This window comes from Onychomys torridus, chromosome 14, assembly GCF_903995425.1.
Source record: "Onychomys torridus chromosome 14, mOncTor1.1, whole genome shotgun sequence".
Lineage (NCBI taxonomy): Eukaryota > Metazoa > Chordata > Mammalia > Rodentia > Cricetidae > Onychomys > Onychomys torridus.
Genome location: NC_050456.1, coordinates 53845209 through 53863182, shown reverse-complemented (window position 1 = coordinate 53863182; position 17974 = coordinate 53845209). Strand labels below are relative to the sequence as shown.

The following is a 17974-nucleotide window of genomic DNA, read 5'->3' as shown; positions in this document are numbered from 1 at the left end:
TTAGGACAGGATCTTATCCTTTTGGCTTTAAAACCCAAGTATTGCTCTTGTGATTTTACAGTGCTCCAAAAAGAACTTGGAATTAGAAGTTAATAGAGGGCTGGAGAGATGGCTCGGCCATCAAAGGCTAGCTCACAACCAAAAAATAAGAAGTTAATAGAATTAACTTTGTCCTGGTGTTTTCTAATAATGTCAAGACATGTCTGCAAACAGACATCCAGGGTTGAGTCTCTGTTTCAGAGGTATCTACATGATAGTGGCCAATTCAACTTCTTTTGTTGTTTGTCTGTTTGTTTGAGACAGAGTTTCTCATGTAGCCCTAGCTGTCCTGGATCTCGCTCTTTAGACCAGGCTGGCCTCGAACTCACAGAGATTCACCTGCCTCTGTCTCCCCAGTGCTGGGATTAAAGGTGTGAGCCATCACTGCCCAGCCAAATTGAACTTCTAAAGAAGCTATTCTTTCTGGGGCTGGAGAGATGGCTCAGAGATTAAGAGCACTGACTGTTCTTCCAGAGGTCCTGAGTTTGATTCCTAGCAACCACATGATGGCTCACAACCATCTGCAATGAGATCTGGTGTCCTCTTCTGGTCTGCAGTCATACGTGATGTGTACATAATAAATAAATAATTAAAAAGAAGAAGAAGCTATTCTTTATGGATTTTTTCTCATCCAGTTCAATCTGATAAAACCAAGATTTAGCTCTTACTTTTAGCTAGTTAAATGCAATAAAGAAATGATACAAAAAAATGTATAAATGCCATGTAAGCCTTTTGAAATTTTTGATTTGCTAATTAAAAATGCCTGTGTTCTTGGAAGTGGTGTAGTTAACATACATAATATTTTTATTTTCAGAACTTTGTGTTCTTTTTTGAGGTAGTGACTGCTGTGTAGCCCAGGTAAACCTTGATCTAGAGATCCTCTTGTGTCAGTGTTAGGATTACAGGTGTATGCCACTGTGCCCAACTTTCAAGACCAATCTTTTAGTTTTGTTGTTGTTGTTGTCGTTGTTGTTTAAACCAGGGTCTCATGTACCCTACATTTGCCTCAGATCCCTACAAAGCCAAGGCTGGCCCTCGCCTACTTATCTTCTCCTTTTATCTCCCCAGTTCTGGGCTACAGACATGTACCACTCTGCCCAGTTCTGAGCCCGTTATTTTTGGTGTTTTAGATGTTGTTCATGTGTTTGGGTGTTTTGCCAGAAGAAGGTGTCAGATCCCCCAGGACTGGAGTTACAAACAATTGTAATTTGTGCCATGTGAGTGCTAGGAATTGAACCAGGCCCCCTGGAAGAGCAGTCAGTGCATGTAACCACTGAACCATCTCTCCAGGCCCATTCTTAATATGCTGGTTCACAAATGTCAGATCAAACCTTTAACTCCTTTATTCAGTTGCTGTCTCTTTTCTCACTTAGTCTTTTCCACAGGGGTGTGTGTGTGTGTGTGTGTGTGTGTGTGTGTGTGTGTGTGTGTGTGTGTACACCCCTGGAGGCCAGAAAGAGGCATTGGATCCCATGGAACTGGAGGCACAGGCATTTGTGAGCTGCTGGAGTGGGTGCTGGGTTCCAAACTCCAGTCCTCTCTGATAAAGAATTTAAGCACTGAGTTCTCCTTACCCCCTAGTCGATAAACTTTTAAGTGTGCCTCTGTATTAGTCAGGGTTCTCTAGAGGAACAGAACTGATAGTATGGTTTTCTATTAGAAAGAGACTTGTTAGAATGACTTAAAGGCTTGCCGAAGGAAAGGCCGAGAATCAAGTGGTTATCCAGTCCACAAGACGAGGTGGGTTCTTCCACCAGTGAAGGGATGCCTCAGCAGTAAGGTAGATGGTGACCTGCCCGTAAGAGGAGTGCAAACAGGCAAAAGGCAAAAGCTTCCTTTTGTAACCCTCTATGTGGATGCCACCAGATGGTGTGGCCAGATTCAGGTAGCTCTTCAGATCTCAACTGACCCCTTGCAGGTGTGCTCCACTGCTTTTTGTTTTTGTTTTTGTTTTATTTTGTTTTGTTTTGTTTTTTAGATTAATTTATTTTTCTTTTATCAGCCTGATACAGTATAAATTCTTATCTTAATAGTGAAATGTTTCATTGAGGGTTGCTCAGTAATTGAGTAAAACCAAATCTTATAAGCCACAGTCAGCCTAGGGTCCCCCCTGCTATATATATAGCCTCCATGGTTCTGTGGGTTGCAGTCTGATTGTTCTTTGCTTTACATCTAGAATCCACTTATGAGTGAGTACATACCATGTTTGTCCTTCTGGGTTTGGATTACCTCACTCAGGATGGTTTTTTCTAGTTCCATCCATTTGCTTGTAAATTTTATGCTGTCATTGTTTTTCTCTGCTGAGTAGTACTCCGTTGTGTATATGTACCACATTTTCTTAATCCATTCTTCAGTTGAGCCATCAGTCTCTTACCTGTTTGAAGTTTGGAGTGGACCTTGAATGTGTAAAGCCTGTGTGAGGCATGAACTACTGAGCTTTAGTCTTCCAAGTTAGCCATAGTGCTTTACCACAAATTGCCCTGTGGTAAGTGGCTCAAGAGATTTGCTCTGAATACTGTTTCTCCTGCTATGCTGGGCCAGTCTTCCTACTGAGCTGAATCCCCAACACCACCTTTCTTACTATTTGAGTTAGCATCATCTCATGAAAACCTTTCTGCAGCCTGCTAATGGACACTTTGTGATTGTTATCACTAATCCCTGTAACTCTTAATTTAGCTATTGAAATGTTTATATAGTAACCTGAGAAGAGAAGTTAATTCTGTGGTTTTTGTTGTTTAGCTCGTGGGCACTCCATATTACATGTCTCCAGAGCTTTGCCAAGGAGTAAAGTACAATTTCAAGTCTGATATCTGGGCAGTTGGCTGTGTCATTTTTGAACTACTTACTCTAAAGAGAACATTTGATGCTACAGTAAGTTGGTATATGGCCCCCATAATGTCTTTGCAATGTAATACATGTTGAAGTGAGTCAACTACATTTTTCCCAGAATTTCTGATTTCCTGAACTGAAAATCACCTAGAGTAAAACAAACAAACATGTAGTTAGAGTCTGGGTTATAGTATGTTATTAAAATGCCATGGATCAGGCTTATCTTCAACTTGAATTCCTCTATTGAAACGACCTTAAGCAAGCAGTTGGGGCACTGAACTTGAATTTGTTGACTATATTTTAAAACAGTCTCTTAGAGTCACCTGTGTGATGCTACAGTTTGGAAAAACTATTTCATTTCTTATACTTTAGCTACATCGGTTTTGCTTTATTTTCAAGCCAAGACATACTATGTGTAATATTTTGAAGTATCATACATTCTCTAAGTAAAGATCACCTTTGTTTCTGTGGACAGCAAATCTCTTTAAATTGTTTTCCTTCTCTCATCTTTAAAGCCTAACAAACAAAACAGAAAAAACTGTTTCTCAAACTTTAATACACATTGGGAATCTCCTGGACATCTTGTTACAATGTAGACTGTTTGACCAGGTCGGGGTGGGATGGGCAGAGTTCTGTGTTTCTAACAAGTTCCCAGATGCCACTGTTGGCTCTACTCCATGGACCACACTTGGGAGTAGCTGAAGTGGATTCTAACCACCCACTTTGCTACAACCAGTGTGAGAATGTAGACAAATCCTATCTGTGGTCCTGTTTCATCACTCTAACATGGACATGAAGTGTGTGTCCCCTTGGAGATTTTCTGATACTGCATATGAAAAAAAGCAATGTAAGGTAATGCAGACTCACTGGTCTGTTATTAAGAGACCTGTTTCTTACCACAATTGGTATACCCTCTAATTCTCCCAAATAGTAGAGAGGAAGAGAGACAACTTATGGAATACATAGACTTTGGATGGTATGATGCCTCGCTTTGTACTGTCTGATTTGGGGCAAGTTATTTTATATTTCTGAGCTCCATTTTTCTCATGTACAAATTAATGATGCCAATAATTTCCTTACATTGTATTTATAAAGACAAAAAAGATGTATGTAATATGCTTGTCCTGTATGTAGTGGTTCCTCAGTCAGGTTACACTGCTCACTGTTAACTACTGTCTCGTCTTAAGATACTTTGTGAATGTTTTCCTGGAGGCAAATTAGTTAGCAAGGGAATTCCAGGAAACCAAGAAGCATGCTTAATCATGCTTCTTTTATGTGTGTAGGGGGTAAGGTCTCATGTAGAGCATGCTGGCCTCACTCACTATCCACCCAGGGAAGTCCCTGTCTCCCTATGCTCCTACACCTGGTTATGTTTCCCTTTTTCTTGAGATTCAGCTGAAGGGTGAGAAGAACATACTGTTAGCTACACATTCCTGGTTTGGATCTCTGTGCTAGAATTTGCTTCATTCCATCTGATAGCAGCAACACATCTCCCCTTCTTCTTGATGCATAATAATAGTTCTAAGATGGAGTCAGCTAATACAGAACTGTTGCCACCTCTCTGTAGAGTCAGATGCCTCTGGCACCTGTTTGATAGAGATACTACTATCTTTATGTTTTCTTTTTTATTTTAATTATTTTATTCATATGGGTATTTTGCCTGCATGTATGACTGTGCACCACGTGAGTGCCTGATGTCTGCAGAGGTCAGAGGAGTGTATTGGATCCTCTGGAATAGGAGTAACACATAGTTGTGAGCCACCATGTGGGTGCTGGGGATTGAACCTGGGTTCTTTGGAAGAGCACCCAGTGCTTGGAACTGCTGAACCATCCCTGAAGCCCCAATAATGCTATCTTTATATAACCAGGAACAATGCAGTCATCCATTTCTTCTAGAACCCACTCAACCTGTGTGTGAAGATTGTGCAGGGAATCCGGGCCATGGAAGTTGACTCTAGTCAGTATTCTTTGGAACTGATCCAGTTGGTCCACGCATGCCTCGACCAGGTAGGCTTGATGTATTTATTTCATGTAGCCTCCATGTTTGGGGTATGATGAAGATATGAAGCACACAAACCCCCCTCTCCCTCCTCAAACTTGTCTCAGGATAAGCAAGCATTGGTAATTCACGCTGTCTGTGTGCTTTAGCAAACAAAGCCTTGCTTTATTCTGTTTTTGTAAACATTTTTAAATTATTTATTTTTATTTTATGTCATTGGTGTTTTGCCTGCATGTATGTCGGTGTGAGGGTGTCAAATCCCCTGGATCTAAAGTTACAGACAGTTGTGAGCTGCCATGTGAGTGCTGGGAATTGAACCCAGGACCCCTGGAAGTACAGCTAGTGCTCTTAATGGATGAGCGGTCCTCCAGCCCTTACTTGTCTCTATTTTGGAAATATATAATTGTAAGATGATTTTAACATCTAAATTGTGTTCCATTTTTTATGGTCAAGTTTTATTTTTGTTTTTTTGTTTGTTTGTTTGTTTTTTTGAGCTGAGGATTGAACCCAGGGCCTTGCACTTGCTAGGCAAGCGCTCTACCACTGAGCTAAATCCCCAACCTATTTTTTGTTTTTTTAAACAAAGTCTGTCATTGCATAGTTCAAGCTGGCCTTGAACTTGCTGTGGTCCTCCAGTCTCAGCCTGCTGAGTGCTGACACTGTAAGTATACACCATCACACCTCGTAGGAAGATTAGTTTGATTTTTATAAAACTACAGTCATGCTGGGGGTGGTGGTGACACATGCCTTTGATGCCAGCACTCGGGAGGCAGAGGCAGGAGGATCTCTCTATGTTTGAGGCCAGCCTGGGCTACAGAGAAAATTCCAGGACAGCCAGGGCTACACAGAGAGAAACCCTGTTTAAGGGGAAAAAACAAAACAAACAAACAAAAACCCTGCAGTCAGATATAATTTTAAATTGTTAACATAAAGAATATATATAGTTACATTAAAGTCTTTTATTGTGTGTTGAGTTCTAGTGTTACTGACTGTGGGCAGGAAGCTGCTAGCATCAGAATCCCCCAGTTGGAGAGTTTTATATGGGTAAAGAAGATTGCTGGGCCTTTCCTCAGACAGCAGAGCCTCTAATAAAGCCCAGAAATCTCTTTGCAAGGGCCCAAAGGGCCTCAGTGCATATGTGTTAGGCTTGGAGAACAGATGAGGAGGGCACATTATACAAATCCTCACTCATGTACAGAGCTTGTCATAGCTAGAAATCGATAAGCATTGAACATGGGAATGTGACATAAGAAAAAAATCATTTTTGTGAAACAAAGTCTGATTATGTAGCCTTGGCTGGCCAGGAACTTACTATGTAGACTAGGCTGGCCTTGAATCACAAAGATTTACCTGCCTCTGCATCCTGAGTGCTGGGATTAAAAGTGTACTCCACCACACCTGGCAAGAAATTATAATTTTTATTATAGTTTTGTTGTTGTTGTTGTTTTAAAGATTTATTTATTCATATATTTTATGTATATGAGTGCTTTGTCCTTGTGCACACCAGAAGAGGGAATCAGATCTCATTATAGATGGTTGTAAGCCACTTTGTAGTTGCTGGGAATTGAACTCAGGACCTCTGGAAGAGCAGTCAAGTGCTCTTCACTGCTGAGCCATCTCTAGCCCCCCCCCCCTTTTTTTTTTGAGAACTTCATACATGGGCGCTAGCTACATTGCCCCTGCTCCCTCTCTCCCCCTCTAACTCCCCTCATGTCTCTCCTCCCAAATTCTTGGTTTCTTCTTTAATTATTATTGTTACATGTAAATATATGCATGCATATATAGGTACACGTGTATATAACCTATGAAGTCCAGATTCAAGAAGAAGTGGATGACTGCATTGTTCCTGGTTATATAAAGATAGCATTATTGGGACTTCAGGGATGGTTCAGCAGTTCCGAGCACTGGGTGCTCTTCCAAAGAACCCAGGTTCAATCCCCAGCACCCACATGGTGGCTCACAATTACGTGTTACTCCTACTCCAGAGGATCCAGCACTTTTTTCTTGTAGGTACATATGTCTAGCTCTGACTACTTAGGTTTAGACAATCTATGTGGGAGCTCATTTGTGGTGGAGACTGATTCTTCCTTGGTCAGCAGCCATGAGTACCTGTAGCTCTTGATCTAGGGCTGGGACCATGTGGAATTCTGGGCCTCTCATTCTTGGAAATTGTAATTTTTAAAATAAAATTATATGCATATTGGTCTTCTGAGCAAAAATAAAATTCTTCATTAGATCCCATATTGTCCATTCACTTTAAAAGAAAACTAGCCTTTTTTTCTGTTCAGGATCCTGAGCAGAGACCCACTGCAGATGAACTTCTGGACCTTCCCCTTCTCAGGAAACGCAGGAGGTAATCTACAAAGAAATCACTTCATCCACAAGGAAGGGTGCTCTTTCCTTCCCCAACACCTGCTCTCATTGCTTAAGGGTACCTCCTTGCTTTTACTTCTTGAACTCTTTTATTCTGAACTTGTCCTCATAGGCCCCAAGAGCTCTCTGTTCTCCATATCTTTTTATTCTACAGTTGAGGCATTAGTATCCTAAGATTTGCATTTAGGAGCTTGGGGTGGGGGTTTGTTTGGAGACAGGACTTTGCTCTGTAACCCAGGCTGACATCAAGCATGCCATCTTTCTGCCTCACTGTCCCAGGCACTGAGATTATAGGCATCCATCAGCCTATTTTTTTTTTTTTTTTTTTTAGTTTTTTTTGAAGAACCTTCATATCATTTTCCATAGCATACTAATTTGTATTACCACCAACAGTGTTCCTGTCTCCACATTCTTGCCAGTATTTGTTACTTTTTAACTTTTTTGAGGATAGTCTTCTAATTGGGGCAAGATCTCCACAGGTTTTCATTTGCTCTTGGTGATGGTGATGGTGATGGTGAATATTTCTTCTATAACTTCAGTGCAGTCCTGAGTGCAACAGCCATGCCTGTCCAGAAGACAGCATCTCATAGCTTTCTTCCTATCATCTAGCTCCACACCTCCTCTCCAGGGTAGCCTGAGCCTTGTTGTTTTATAATCAATGTTTCAATATCTAGATTGTGTGTTATACCCAGATACAGCCTGTGAGCTTCTATTTATGTTCTGTGCGTATTCAAGCACTATTATCATTTGGGACTCATTAAGCATATTTAAATTTTTATCTAGCTTATTTCTCAACAACAAAACCATGGCTTTAATTTCTTAACTGAAAATTTTCAACTAGTTTTTAATTAAGTTTTTTATTTTGCACTTTGTTCTTTGTAAAATGTAAGATGCCACATTCTAGGCAGAGAAAAATAATAGAATGAAAAGCATAAATACAGAAAATTGTGTAAAATACTCTGGAAAAACAAGTTTTATTTGGCTAGACTAATGGTTCTAGACCTAGCCAAGTTCTCTGAAGAGCTTTAAAAAGTTATTCATGCCTGAGAGATACTGTAGTAATTGATAAATGTGTGCAGAATGGTGAGCCTGGCTAGAATATAGGTTATGAGTAAAGGGAAGAAGGACTGGGACTCTGGAAGGTCAAGGTTAGTTTACAAGAAAGTGCACAGGCTGGAGAGATGGCGGATGGATTAAGCACTTGCTGCTTTTGCAACAGATCTGAGCTTACTTCCGGCACTCACTTGCAGCTTACAGCCACTTGTAACTCCACCTCCAAGTAATCTGACTCTTCTGGCCTTCTCTAGCACCTGCACCCCCCACACACACACACATAAAAATAAAATCTTAAAAAGAGAGTACACAAGAACTAGGTGTTTGAATTAGAAGACAGTTTATACGATGAGAAGGGTGCCCCAAGAAGTTATATCCAGTAGAACTTGTATCTGTTGTTAGGTTAGTTTAGGACATAAAGACTGATTGGGATTCTCCCAAGCAAGGCTGGCGGGAGGCACTACTGTGTTTGCGAGTCAGATGGGAAGCGAAGCTGCCTAGAACCAAGGCAGTGAGATTGGGCAGGGAGAGTAGCAGAAAGGGGACAGTAGTTGAGTATAATTGTGTATAACATGGAAGGCCAAGGCAGGAGATCACAAGTTCAAGGCCAGTCTAAACTATATAGGAAGACCCATCTCAGAGATAGAGTGGGGGACTGGGGAGGGGGGTGGCTTAAAAGGTGCTGTGTTAGTCGACTGTAGAAGTGGTAAAGTAGGGAGAGAAGAGTCAGAGTTGACTAGAGTTGACTAGGAGAGAAGGAAGGAGGATTGTCAGTTACAAAAATAGGGAACTCAGAAAGAAAAGCTGGCTTGGCAGAAAGGTAACAAGCCCGGGACTGGAGATGTTGTGTTTGTGAGTCCGTGGGCAGACCAGAGGGAGAGGCTCTCAGAGCTCCCTATTCCAGTCTGGACCATTTCTCACACATACAAAGCAAAGGCCTCAAATGCTGCCCCTTGTATTTAACAAGTCGTACAATGTCAGGCCTGTGTAACTCAGTTGAAGGATGCATGCATATGCTTATAGATTTAGTCCATGGAATGTATTAAATGTATAAAATGTAGACATGATTGCAATGTACCTGGTTTTTCACTCACATAACCTTATTTTGCTTTTGGTAGAGAGATGGAAGAAAAAGTCACTCTGCTTAATGCACCTACAAAGAGGCCAAGGTAATGCTCCAGAGGCTCTGTGGGAATAGTATGTATCCTCAGTTCCTGATACGGGAGGCTTGCTTGAGCCTAAGTGTCAGATAGTTGTTTCTTTTCTTTGTTTCTTATTTTTAAGATTTGTGTGTGTGTGTGTGTGTGTGTGTGTGTGTGTGTGTGTGTGTCTGTCTGTCTGTCTGTCTGTCTGTCTGTCTGTCTGCAGGTGCCTTCAAAGTCCAGAGCAGGGCATTGGATCCTCTGGAGCTAGAAAGAGCATAGTCTGAACTGCTAAGCCATCTCTCCAGCCCCTACTGAGTGTTTTTGTTGTTTTGTTTTTCAATGTGTATGGCCGTTTTACCTGCATGTATGTCTGTGGACATGCATGCCAGGTCACAAGGTATCAGATCCCTGGGAATCAAACCCTGGTCCTCTGGAAGAGCAACCAGTTCTCTTAGTCACTAAGCCATCTCTCCAGCTCCCAGGTATTCTTTTCTGAAGAGAAAAGGAAAGCCATAATTTCCCCTCACAATAAAGTGGGTGCTGTTACCATGATGAATGTTAAGAAGTGGAGCTGTTAGGGACTGGCTGGAATCTGGTCTGGCTAAGCTGTGATGAAACCCATTATGGAAAAGGTTGAAAGAACATACTTTCTCATGCCCAAATTGGCAGCTTTTTTGAGGGAATAGACTTCTTTTATTATTATTATTATTACTTATTTCTATTTTTATGTGCATTGGTATTTTGCCAGCATGTGTGTCTGTGTGAGGGTATTGGACCCTGGAGTTACAGACATGTGAGCTGCCATGTGGGTACTGGGAATTGAACCTGGGTCCTCTGGAAGAGCAGTCAGTGCTCTTAACCACTGAGCCATCTCTCCAAGCCCCCCCCCCTTTTTTTTCTTAAAGAAGCATGCAACCCACACTGCTTTTATTATGTGGCTCTAGGGATCAAACCCAAGGCTTCATGCTCACTAGGCAAGCACTGAGCTATATCCCCAGTCTTCTTTGAAACCATTTTTATGTTAAATATGCCTTTGTTTGGGGATTGCTGGCAGGTCAAGCACTGTGACTGAAGCACCCATTGCTGTGGTAACATCACGAACCAGTGAAGTCTATGTTTGGGGTGGCGGAAAATCTACACCCCAGAAGCTGGACGTCATCAAGAGTGGTTGTAGCGCCCGACAGGTGTGCGCAGGGAATACCCACTTTGCTGTGGTCACGGTGGAGAAGGAACTGTACACGTGGGTGGTAAGTGAGTGGGCCCCATTGCTTGTGGGCCCACTTGTGTAGGCATTCTGTTAGCTGTCTTTGTGCTGAGGAATGAGGTCGGTGGTGGACCAGGAGCTCCTGTGAGAGCAGCTGTGGGCTCTGTAGTCACTCATGTAGCTCCCTTCCTGGGGCCTAGTGGTCACCTGTGCATGGTTTCTGGGTGAATGTGTGAGAGGGAAAAGGCAGTTGAGAGAGCCTTGGGTTTGGGTTCAGCAGACTGGGCTGTCTGTCATGGACAACTAGATGATTTCAGGTATTTCAGGGACTTGTCTTCTGTTAGCCCGAGGTTAGAGCAGCTAGTGCCTGTGAAATAGCTTTATAAATGAACGGAACACATGCATGTCAGGAGCCCTCCCAGCCCCGTCTGTGAAGAGAAGGAGCCAAGAGTCCCCTTTGTTGTTCTGTGAGCTCAGCCGTGTCACTCACCTGCAGCTGTTGCTGAATACTGCTGCATTTGTGTCATCTTCTGTCTTAACTCTGTAGTCAGGGCTGGTCTGCAGTTTGCAGCCTCCCAAGTGCTGGGGTTAGAGGTGTGCACCGCCCATGTGTTTTCTGCCTTCCCAGATCTCCCACTCTCCTCACCTACAGTGTGGCTTTCATCCTTGCCGCTCAGTTGACATGAGTCTTGACCAAACAATCATGAACTGCTAAAACAAACCCCTTTGGTCCTGACCTGGGGTGACCTCTTAGTGACACCTCGCACACTTGACTGCTTCCTCCCTGAGGTTCTGTTGGTACTTGGCTTTCTGTTTCATTGCTCTGCCTTCTGTAGGTGCATTTCAGGCTACATGCTACATCATTTCTGTTTTTCAGTGGCCTCAGCTTTCTTCAGAGGTGCATGGACTGTATTTGTCTATTTATTATGTATACAGTGTCCTGCCTGCATGTATGCCTGCAGGCCAGAAGAGGGCACCAGATCTCATTAAGATTGTGAGCCACCACCTGGTTGCTGGGAATTGAACTCAGGACCTCTGGAAGAGCAGTCAGTGCTCTTAACCTCTGAGCCATCTCTCCAGCCCGACTGTATTTGTCTTCTGCGGTGCTTTATCTCCATTGTGTGCGAGTAATTGAGAAATGTTAAAAGAATGAGTACTTTGGCCTCGGTAACAGAGGGATGACCTGCTGTTATTTCCCAAAGCCTTATCGCTTAAAGAATTAGCTTGAGGTAGCTGCCTGCAGTGGAAAGAAAGCAATGCCTTACAACTGTGTAGTAAAGGGTTTATATTTGAGTCAGTGCATGGAAAGAACTGCTGTCTGAAACTGCTGCAAAGCTGTGAGGACCGTTCTTACTACTGTATGGCACCTTCCTTCATGGAACCAAATCTCTCTCTTTATTATTTTTGCTTTCTTTTTAACTGTTCTGTTCTAAGGAAGATGATCAAAATTTATAAAACTTGTAGTCTGGGTAGTTTTCAAGAGGTTATACTCACTAGAGTACTCTGGGGGTTGGGGATTTAGCTCAGTGGTAGAGCGCTTGCCTAGCAAGCACAAGGCCCTAGGTTCAATCCTCAGCTCAAAAAAAAGAAAAGAAAAAGAAAGTGTTCTGATTAGCTTTTGTCAACTTGACACAAACTAGTCACCTGGAAAAGGGAACCTCAGTTGAGGAATTGCCTTCATCAGACTGGCATGTTGTGGGGCATTTTCTTGATTGATGATTGATGGGGGAGGGCCCAGCTCACTGTGGGTGGTACCACTCCTGGGCAGGTGTCCTGGGTGCTATAAAGAAGCAGACTAAGCCAGCCTTGGGGAGTGAGCCAGGAAATAGTGGTGTTCTGCTTCAGTTCCTGACTTGAGCTCCTGCCCTGGCTCCCCTTGGTGATAGACTGTAAACTGTAAGCCCTTTCCTCCCCAAGTCACGCTAAGTCACAGTATTTATCACAGCAGCAGAAATCAAATTAGAGGAGAAAGCAATCAAATTATACTCTATAATGAACTCTTCATCATCACCCATAGTTAAACATGTAGTTCACCTTACACTAAAATAAAGACAGAATTTGGAATATGTTCCTGATGCCTGATGGATATATGTAGCCGGAAGTTTCCTGGTCCCATCTGACCCCATTGTCCGAACAAATCTCTCCCACCCAAGGTCCTGCAGCTGCTTACAAAATAATTCCACAGAGGCTTACATTAATTACAAACTGTATGGCCTATGGCTCAGGCTTCTTGCTAACTAGATGTGTTTTAAGAATCTTCTTTACCTGTATGTAAGGTTTTATATTAACAATTAAAATGTTTTATCCTAGCAAGGCATAGCAGTGAACACGTTTAATCCCAGCACTCGAGGCAGAGGTAGGCATATTGTCCAGCCTGGTCTACACAGAGTTAGTTTGAGGATAGCCATTGCTATATAGTGAGACTCTGTCTCAAAAAAAATCCCCTTCCCCACTTTTGTCTTTAAATTTTCAGCTTTTTTTTCTTACTATTTTTCTTCAGAAGTGATATTAAAGACTAGCTTTTATTGTTAAAGTTAATACTTCACAAGACCTCTTTTTTAACAGAACATGCAAGGGGGCACTAAACTCCACGGTCAGCTAGGACACGGAGACAAAGCTTCCTACCGACAGCCAAAGCATGTGGAAAAGCTGCAAGGCAAAGCAATCCACCAAGTGTCATGTGGTGACGATTTCACTGTTTGTGTGACAGGTAAGCCACTGACAAACCACCGTGAGTCCATTTAACATGGGACATTGTGCTAATGCTGTGCAGTGTTAGTTGAAACTTTATGGCAAAAGACTACCAAAAAACAAAAAAGCATTAGGCAAGTATATTCATTAATAACAACATTCCCAAGCTTGGAGAGAATAGCTCAATGGTACAGCGCTCGTATAACATAGACAAGGCCATAAGTTCAGTTCCCAACACTAAGACAAAGAAGGGGTTGGGGATTTAGCTCAGTGGTAGAGTGCTTGCCTAGGAAGTGCAAGGCCCTGGGTTCAATCCTCAGCTACACACACACACACACACACACACACACATACACACACACACACACACAAAGACAAAGAAAAGACACTTCCCAGTTTGCTCGGAAGTGGAAAGAGTGGTGAGCAAGGAGCAGAAGGCAGATAATGGAGACTGCGAGAAAGGAGAGTTCTGCTGTGTGTCCTACTTTAGGCTCTGCATGACACTCAGTCAGGATCTAAAGTTACATTTAGTTTTGAGTTTCATTACTTAATAAGTCCTTGGTATTATTTTTTTCATTTTATGTCTATGTGTGTATCTGAGTGTGGGTTTATGCACATGACTGTGATACTTACTGTGGAGGTCAGAAAAGGGCCTCAGATTCCCTTGAAACTGGCGTGGTTACTAGATATTCAATTTGGGCCCTTTGGAAGAGCCGTACATATTCTTAACTGCTGAGCTATCTCTCCAGTCCCATCCCTGGTATTTCTTACTGTCTACAAAACAGTTAGTATGGTAACTCTGGACTCTCCATTACAATAATAATAATACGTGCTTCCCTAACTACAGACAGCTCTGCTTGTTTGTATGGTCTACCTTTCTGACTTCTGAAGCCATCATATCTCATGTGAGACCATTGGCTAAGGTAGTCCTCATTCTAGCTCTGCCCAGCTTTCTGATTGGATACAATAATTCCTTTCTGTGATGCCTTTTCTCTCCTTTTGCAGATGAGGGTCAGCTCTATGCCTTTGGGTCAGATTATTATGGCTGCATGGGGGTTGACAAGGTCTCTGGCCCTGAAGTGCTGGAGCCCATGCAGCTGAACTTCTTCCTCAGCAATCCAGTGGAGCAGGTCTCCTGTGGGGATAACCATGTGCTGGTTCTGACTCGAAACAAGGAAGTCTATTCTTGGGGCTGTGGGGAATATGGTAGGTGAAGCCTGTTTCCCTTCACTGCTTCCAGGTGCTCACCAGGATTTCAGTCTTTGAGTACCTAAACACATCAAATAGCCTTTGTTCAAGGCATGGTAATTCTGAAAGAGTTACAGAACATCTTCCTGGGTAGGAATGCCCTTGGTATAATGACTGTCATTCTTGTATGTGTTTCAGGACGGCTGGGTTTGGATTCAGAAGAGGATTACTATACACCCCAGAGGGTAAACTGAGAAACGGCTTTTCCCACAGCCTGTCTAAAACACAGACTCCAAAAGGACATCCTCCCTCCTGACTCCTCCTATCAGAGTGTTTATTTCTGAAGGCTTTCCTGTCTAGGAGACTGACAGTCTAGGGTTCCAGATTTAGCATTGTGTGGTCTTGTCATCTGACTAAATCACAGAAAACTGAGAAAGTTTATACAGCTATTAGGGACACTGGAGTCACATCTACTCAGAGGTGAAATTAAAATCAGCACATAAAACAGACAGTGTCACAGACAGCTAAATCTCCTTAAGAAGATGGTGGGAAGTGACATGTTATCTCTTACCCCAGCCTTCCATTACTACCGTTGAACACGGAGGCTGTGCGGTAGGAGACATCATATCTGATTACTGTCAGGACTGCCAGGGCTGGCACTGTAAGAGGCTCCCAGGACCTGAGTCAGCTGAGGGACAAGCACAGTCACTCCCACATGCCTCGGGGCCCAGGCTTACCTGACACCAGGAGGTTAGCCACCACCAACTCCAGTGCTATACTGTTTACAGTTGTCCATTTTTATTCTATCCTAAGGGTTAAATGACGCGTATAGAGACTCTTTAGAGCCACAGCCATTCCTCTTGTGAAGAGAAACTGAGGCTCAAGGTGTTGGACATATCCATGGCCCCATCTGACACCTTCATTCTCTACCTATCTTACAAGCTGGAGAAGGATATGGAGGTCCTAGCTGCTGCCTCTGTACACTGTCTAAATGACTGAGATGTCCAGGCTGCCATGTTCCTTCTAAAACTGTCAGGGAGCCCTCATGTCAGAAGACCAAGTCAGCTAGAGATTGGAGCTACCCCTTTCCCAGCTTGTCTGCATAGTCTCCCCTCTACAGAAGCCTTCTCCAAAGAAGTAGCAGCCATTCCTAATACAGACTGACCGGGAGCATCTGCTCATTCCAACTGCAGCCTTTTCCTCTGCTGTAAAACTTGAGCTCCATGTTAGGAAGAAGGATCTCCAAGCTGTTGGGCAGCATGCTGATGGAACTTGAGGGTTATTTTCTAATATGAATTACGTACTTGGGCTTTTTCTCCAACGTTTTCCTTGCAGGTAGATGTTCCAAAGGCCTTAATCATTGTTGCAGTTCAGTGTGGCTGTGATGGGACCTTCCTGCTCACCCAGTCAGGCAAAGTGCTGGCCTGTGGACTCAATGAGTTCAACAAACTGGGCCTGAATCAGTGCATGTCTGGAATCATCAACCATGAAGTGAGTGGCCCTTAAGAGTTTAACCACATCAACAGTAGTCTGGGTTGGGATTTCTTTGATATTATAGGTGAATGACTGAGGAATTTGGCTTAAGAATAAAGTGATCTCACATACATTATGTTCAGCAAAAGTAGCCAGCCACAAAAGAGTTCACAGTGTATGATTAGGTTATGTGAGGTTCAGTACAGGTTCAATGATCATGATGGCGGTAGTCAGGTAGAAGCTACCTCAGTGGGGAGAGGTGCAAGTCTTTGTGGGGGTTTTGTTTATCTTACTGTATTTCTTTTCTTTGTTCGGGGACAGGAGTCTTAATCAAAAAGAAGGGGATTCACCTAAGTGATCTCTGTCTTGATCAGGGTGGTGGTTTTACACATGTGTTGGTACAGAGGCTAAGCATTATGATGCATGCCTTCAATTTTAGCACTCAGGAAGCTGAGGCAGAAGGATCTTTAGTTTGAGGCAAACCTAGGATGTGTGACAAGATCCCTTTAAAAACCAAAGGCAAAAATCCCACAAGTGTGTATGTGCATATGTTTTACAGTTACAGCTCAGCGGATTGACTGCAAAGGGTAATGAGATAGTTCAGGGTTTACCCTGTCACCGTCGGAACAGACAAGAATTTTTTTTTTGGGGGGGTGGTTTCGAGACAGGGTTTCTCTGTGTAGCCTTGGCTGTTCTGGAACTCACTTTGTAGACCAGGCTGGCCTCAAACTCACAGAGATCCACCTGCTTCTGCCTCCCGAGTGCTGGGATTAAAGGTGCGTGCCACCACTGCCCAGCTGTGACAAGAATATTGTGCCAATGAAAAGAAGCATTTCTATGTCTCTGTAGATTCCTGACACACTGCTTCCAAAACACTGACCCCACACTTACTTACCAAGGGTAATTACCATTCTACATCTTCAGGGTGTGCTAGTATCAAGAGTTTTTGTCATTTCTAAAGATGAGGTCTGTTCCCAGTCCTCACCTTCAAATGCAAAAAGAAAAAATTAAAAAGAAAGTATGAAAGAAAAATCAAGTAAATTTACAGTTCCCTAACGTGATGAAAGATGAGTTCATTTGTATGTAGTGTCCACAGTCCAATCTTAGGAGAGCACAAACTCAAGGTAAAGGCTGGAAAGTGGATAGTTTGAAAGGCACCTTCAAAATTATCACTTGATTTTGTGCTTTGTTAAAATGCAGGTTCATTGTGAACTTCGTTTACATGGGTTTTTTGTTTGTTGGTTTGGTTTGGTTTTTTGTTTGTTTGGTTTGGTTTGGTTTGGTTTGGTTTGGTTTGGTTTGGTTTTTTGAGACAGGGTTTCTCCATGTAGTTTTGGTGCCTGTCCTGGAACTCACTCTGTAGACAGGGCTGGCTTCAAACTCACAGAAATCTGCCTGGCTCTGCCTCCCAAGTGCTGGGATTAAAGGTGTGCACCACCACCTCCCGGACAGATTTTTGGTTTTTTGTTTGTTTGTTTGTTTGTTTTGTTTTGTTTTGTTGTTGATTTTTCTCTGTGTAGCCCTTGTTGTCCTGCAACTCTGTAGACCAGGCTGGCCTCAAACTCAGAGATTCATCTGCCTCTGCCTCCTGAGTGCTGGGATTCAAGACATAACACCACCACTTCCCTGCTATGTATATCGGTTAAAAGGAATATGTGTAGTAAAACTTTGTGAAATACTACCTTGTGGGTAACATTAGATCACAATGACCAATTTCTTTGTAAGCTTAAGAGCGAGTTTGCCTTGCCCTATCTTGTGAGCTAGGCAGAGTGTACAAGCACCACAGGTTCAGTTATTCCGTCCTTAGATCATTGTCTTCTGAGATGAAGAGCTCTTGTGTTGCCTGCTTTAATTCAGAATGTAGATTTTATAGTCAGATCCCTGCTCCTTCCATCCCATTCTGATTCTGTGTTGAGCTTGTTTATGTCCTGTTGAAGATGGGAAGCTGCGGCACCTCTCTTAGTAGCAGGATTTGTTTGG

The 17974-nt window shown here is 42.9% G+C and overlaps 1 protein-coding gene and 1 long non-coding RNA gene across 2 annotated transcripts in view; one reads left to right on the top strand and one right to left on the bottom strand.

Annotated features, from left to right (window-relative positions):
• Positions 1-17974, top strand: part of Nek9 (NIMA related kinase 9) — a 40049-nt gene that overhangs the window by 7730 nt on the left and 14345 nt on the right. The window contains exons 6-14 of the mRNA XM_036205828.1: positions 2779-2910; positions 4765-4875; positions 7156-7220; positions 9412-9462; positions 10493-10685; positions 13208-13352; positions 14339-14539; positions 14720-14766; positions 15857-16012. Of these exons, the coding sequence (XP_036061721.1) occupies positions 2779-2910; positions 4765-4875; positions 7156-7220; positions 9412-9462; positions 10493-10685; positions 13208-13352; positions 14339-14539; positions 14720-14766; positions 15857-16012 (1101 nt within the window). The remainder of the gene's footprint in view (positions 1-2778; positions 2911-4764; positions 4876-7155; positions 7221-9411; positions 9463-10492; positions 10686-13207; positions 13353-14338; positions 14540-14719; positions 14767-15856; positions 16013-17974) is intronic.
• LOC118595379 overlaps positions 1-17974 on the bottom strand; it is a 29414-nt gene that overhangs the window by 8830 nt on the left and 2610 nt on the right. The gene's annotated exons all lie outside the window — the stretch shown is intronic.